Source organism: Cyprinodon tularosa, unplaced genomic scaffold, assembly GCF_016077235.1.
Source record: "Cyprinodon tularosa strain WSP-4 unplaced genomic scaffold, ASM1607723v1 ctg193, whole genome shotgun sequence".
Classification (NCBI taxonomy): domain Eukaryota; kingdom Metazoa; phylum Chordata; class Actinopteri; order Cyprinodontiformes; family Cyprinodontidae; genus Cyprinodon; species Cyprinodon tularosa.
The window spans coordinates 991,303-996,389 of NW_024038694.1; the positions used below are offsets into that span (position 1 = coordinate 991,303).

The 5,087-nt window shown below is 37.8% G+C and overlaps 1 protein-coding gene across 1 annotated transcript; it reads left to right on the top strand.

Moving 5' to 3' along the window:
• Positions 1-1,741: 1,741 nt before the first annotated feature.
• On the top strand, positions 1,742-4,771 carry LOC119782422 (aromatase). Its single transcript, XM_038283385.1, has 9 exons — positions 1,742-1,975; positions 2,051-2,201; positions 2,285-2,439; positions 2,525-2,689; positions 2,765-2,879; positions 2,953-3,061; positions 3,151-3,313; positions 3,575-3,816; positions 4,355-4,771. Exons 1-9 carry the CDS (start codon positions 1,780-1,782, stop codon positions 4,610-4,612), a joined length of 1,554 nt encoding a protein of 517 aa, XP_038139313.1. The 5' UTR covers positions 1,742-1,779; the 3' UTR covers positions 4,613-4,771.
• Positions 4,772-5,087: the final 316 nt, after the last annotated feature.

Below are 5,087 nucleotides of genomic sequence, written 5' to 3' on the forward strand. Positions count from 1 at the left end.
TGGTGCATTATTTTAATCAGTTGATTTCTTCTGTTTAGACATCCTAATGGCAGGTTCAGGGCTACAGTTTGGCAAAGCATAGAGTGACCGATAAGAGTTGTTCTCTGCTTTCTCCAAATACACTCATTTTCTATTGGTTTCCTCTGGAGAACAAAAACTACCAGTCATGTTTTCTTCTGTTATGGACTTCTACTAAGTGAACCATTGACCCCAAAGTGGGTAGAAGATGGCTTAATGGGAGTTTTCATGCAAACTCCATAAAATATTCACATTTCACAAATAAAGCCTGTTTGATTTAATTAAAATGTCCCAATCAAAAAGGAATGTTTTGTAACTGGCTATCACTAATTGAAAATAAGATTCCCCTGCATAATAGAAATTAAAGATTGGAACTGAAAATCTATTTGCTGAATTCTATGCCAAAAAAAGATGGAGTTAGCGATGCTCATCAAGCATGAAAATAAGGTCTTAACAGCTTAGATTTCGGTACAGCAGCATAAGAGCTTTTATCTCCCTCACAGATTATAGTGTGGTGCTTTGCTGCTTGTAGTGTAAGGTTCTTCTTCGGTTTTAAATTTTACTATGGAACCTCTGGGGAAAGACATTAATAATGATAAAATGGTAATGTTCACGGTTACATTTTACAATATCAACCAAAACCACCATTTATAAATGTAAACAAACCATTTATAGACATTTAACTCATAATTTATTAATGTTTGATTAATTCATAAACTTCATATCAACCATTCATAAAAGGTAAATAGGCAATTTATTAAAAAGTTAAATTAAGAATAAAGGCTCAGTTCAAGTCTTAATCCTCTGATATTAGAGTTTAGAGGGCTTAGCTGACATGGAAGGGAAATATGATCTATTCACTTTTTATACATCGTTTAGATGCAGTTTATAAATGATTACCAAACAATAATAAACAATCTTTGAATTATTAATTAATTTGTTTTTTTTTACCATTTATAATTGGTGGTAATGATAGTTATTGCAAAGTTTCACCAAAACATGTTTTGTCCCCCTAATAAAGCAAAAAATAGGATAGAGGTTAGGTAAATGAAATTCTTACAGATGGCTGGAGCTATTTAGCATGTAAATTAGTAAGAAACGTGTGGAAAAAAAGATTCAGGTAACATCTGAGCTAAATATGTAAAAAGCTCTTTTTTATTCCCAGTATACCTTAACAGGTCTCAATCTAAGGAAAATATGTGTTATTTATTTCATTTATTATTTGATGCATAGTTTAAAAAGCTCATATTCTGTTAAAAATGTACATGATTTCATAATGAAAAAATAATTTAAATTAATTTAAAAGCATATAACACACATACAGCCACATAAAACAACATGTGAGCATTTATTATTTAGAAGCAAACCAACACTGAATTGCAGCTGAGAGATAAAACTCATAATGGCGTCGATAACAGCAGGGTTCCACAAGCCAGTTGTTATGTGTAGAATCCTACTCCTTTAATGTTCAAAAGAGATCAAATGCTTCTAAGCATTGAAGTGTCAAACAAAGACTCATTCTAACATGCACCCGTTCAACTAAGACCTCTACAGTCAAGGGCACAGGCACAAATCCAGCTTCTCAAGGTCTTCTCTGTAATGTTTACCATTTTCCAAAGATGTTATGGCTTTTGTTTTACCCTGACCTGGCTCTTCGCCAGCTCAACGTGCCTATAAAGAGAAAGCCCAGACAGCTTTCTGCATTTTACACTCAGTCGTGTTCCAGGGGCTATATAGAGACTGCTTTGCACCTTCCTTCTGATGGATTTGATCTCTTCCTGCAGTGCTACCATGACTCCTGTGGATCTGGATGGTGTGGTGGCAGACCTGGTCTCCATTTCCTCAAACACCACTGGAAGCCTGTCCCCTGCAATCCCGATTGCAACAAGAACCCTCATTGTGCTTGTTTGTCTTCTGGTGGTGGCGTGGAGTCACACAGAGAAAAAGGCTGTTCCAGGTACGTTTGGATTGCACGTCTTAGCCATAACACTGATTTTAACAAATGCTTCAACACGCTGCATTTCTTTAACAGGCCCATCGTTTTGCTTGGGTTTGGGTCCCCTTTTGTCTTATTTGAGATTTATCTGGACTGGCATTGGCACAGCAAGCAACTACTACAACAAGAAGTATGGAGACATTGTCAGAGTGTGGATCAATGGAGAGGAGACCCTCATACTCAGCAGGTTGGTTTTATTCATTAGTATTGATTATACCCCATGAACCTCTCTGTTATTCTAACAACATGTATGTCCCTTTTTTCTCTCAGAGCCTCAGCAGTTAATCATGTTTTGAAGAATTCAAATTACACATCTCGCTTTGGAAGCAAACCAGGACTCAGCTGCCTCGGCATGAACGAGAGAGGAATCATCTTTAACAACAACGTAGCTCTGTGGAAGAAAATACGCACCTATTTCGCCAAAGGTATCACCTAAGAGCTTCAAACCAGGTGTGCACTATGCTGATAATTAACAAGACTGTAATTCACACTGAAAAAAAAATGTTTTAGCTCTGACAGGTCCCAATTTGCAGCAGACAGTGGAGGTTTGTGTCTCCTCTGCACAGTCCCACCTAGACAACCTGCACAGCTTGGCTCATGTGGACGTCCTTAGTTTGCTTCGTTGCACTGTGGTTGACATTTCCAACAGACTCTTCCTGGATGTGCCTCTTAATGGTGAATATTGTCAGGTGTCTCTTTAAATATAGGAGTGGTAATTTACATTGGACTAATAATAACATTTTTCTGCAGAAAAAGAATTGCTGCTGAAGATTCAAAAGTATTTTGACACATGGCAGACGGTGCTGATCAAACCTGACATCTACTTCAAGTTTGGCTGGATTCACCAAAGACACAAAGCCGCAGCGTAAGTCATCGTGCTGCCATTTGTTAACGTTAAGGGTTTATTTTTAACATCTCATTTGATTATCTCCCCACAGCCAGGAGCTACAGGATGCCATTGAAAGTCTTGTAGAACAAAAAAGGAGACAATTGGAGCAGGCAGATAAGCTGGACATCAACTTCACAGCAGACCTCATATTTGCACAAGTGAGTCAAATAACACATTGTGGCATGTTTCCAAACAAACAATTGCAGTTTTTTATTGTTGTCCTGACCCTTTGCATGTGTCTTTTCAGAACCACGGTGAACTGTCGGCTGAGAACGTGAGGCAATGTGTGCTGGAGATGGTGATCGCAGCACCAGACACCTTGTCCATCAGCCTCTTCTTTATGCTGCTGCTCCTCAAACAAAACCCCAATGTAGAGCTGCAGCTGTTGCAGGAGATAGACACTGTTTTAGGTAAGCTTCTAACAACAGACCATCAACACAGGTTACAATCTGCCTATTATGTAGTTTTACACCTGATGTTTTGCACAAGAAACGCAATGTGAAATTGAAAGGTTTTATTATAGAGCTGTAATAGTATACCTATAAACCCTCACATTTGTTTTAAACATTTAATACTATAGTTTTATGGTCATTTTTTACAGTGCACATGAACCACCAGGGCAGTAAAATATCCCAGTTCCTGATAATAAACTGAGCTGTATGTCTTTGAAGGTGACAGACACCCTAAAAACAGAGACCTTCAGAAACTACAGGTTCTGGAGAGTTTCATCAATGAGGGCCTGCGCTTCCACCCAGTGGTGGACTTCACCATGAGACGATCACTTTCAGACGATGTCATAGATGGCTACAAGGTCCCAAAGGGCACAAATATCATCCTGAACACCGGCCGCATGCACCGGACAGAGTTCTTCAACAAGGCTGACGAGTTTAGTCTTGAGAATTTCCAAAAAAATGTAAGTGTTGAAGTCTTTCCAGAGTGAAAGCTGGCATTGGTATTTCAATTCAAATGTTTAATTAGTAGAAGTGAAGGCGAATGAAGCTTTCTTTTTGAGCTATTTTGTATTTTTTTCATCATCCTTTAACATTTACAACTTGGTATTTGTAGAGGGGATTGAAGAAGGAAAAAATGATTAAATCAATTTGCCAAACTATGGGGATGGTATTTGCAGATCTTGGCATGGCATGTGCTGTCAATCTGCAAAATAAATCACAGCAGAAGGAAATCCTGATGTACATTGGAAATAAATTTAAAGGAAGTTCTTTTTAAAAGATGTAGATTTGCAGCATTGCACTTGAAGGACGGATTATTAGGACAGAAAATTATCATACATATAGAGTTACATCCTAAACAAAACAGAATGATTTTATTATTTGCTTGAATAATTGCAATAGAGTTTAAAAAATACAGCTTTAACTCGCAGTCATTTGATTAGACTTTTAACCAAACTCGGCTCCATCATCCTCCTCAACATGCTGCCTGTCCTCCTCCAGACTCCTCGCCGTTACTTCCAGCCATTCGGCTCAGGACCTCGTGCCTGCGTTGGCAAGCACATTGCCATGGTGATGATGAAATCCATCCTGGCGACTCTGCTATCTCAGTACTCCGTTTGTCCCCACGAGGGCCTGACCCTGGACTGCCTCCCACAGACTAACAACCTTTCCCAGCAGCCTGTGGAGCATCACAAGGAGGGCGAGCAGCTCAGCATGAGATTCTTACCCAGACAGAGAGGAAGCTGGCAGACATCTTAAATGCACCATTACTTTTCAGATATGTTATATAAATATGCTCTGCATCACTTCATTTTCTTGTCTTATGATTGTAAAAAGCACTGATGTTTCATTCTATGAGTCACATTTTTTTTATTTTCTTGTTATAAACTGTGTGAAATGTAGCTGTCTGCATTCTAATTTTGTAGTAAATGTAAATTATTATGTCAAGAGTGTGTTTTATGTCTCCTTGGGTAGTTTTAACATGACATGCATAAAAAAAATAAGAAAAACACTTTTAAATAGCAGTGATATTGTAATGTAAAGGACAGAAATATTGGTAAAGATCCCTATCAGAAAGATTATTTCATTAATGATTATTGAGACTTTAATAAAACTCAAATTCAGTCGGAAAATACAACATTAAGAAAAAATTATATATCAAAGTGTAATAAATGGGCCAGGATATTTGGAACCGATCATATTTAAAGGTTTCATAAACAAACAAACAAAAAAA

Excerpts from the sequence above, each read along its gene's own strand:
- LOC119782422 (XM_038283385.1), top strand. The coding sequence starts at position 1,780 with ATGGATTTGATCTCTTCCTGCAGTGCTACCATGACTCCTGTGGATCTG. Across the intron at positions 3,062-3,150 it reads CAGACCTCATATTTGCACAA|AACCACGGTGAACTGTCGGC; the intron begins GTGAGTCAAATA and ends GTGTCTTTTCAG. Across the intron at positions 3,314-3,574 it reads GGAGATAGACACTGTTTTAG|GTGACAGACACCCTAAAAAC; the intron begins GTAAGCTTCTAA and ends ATGTCTTTGAAG.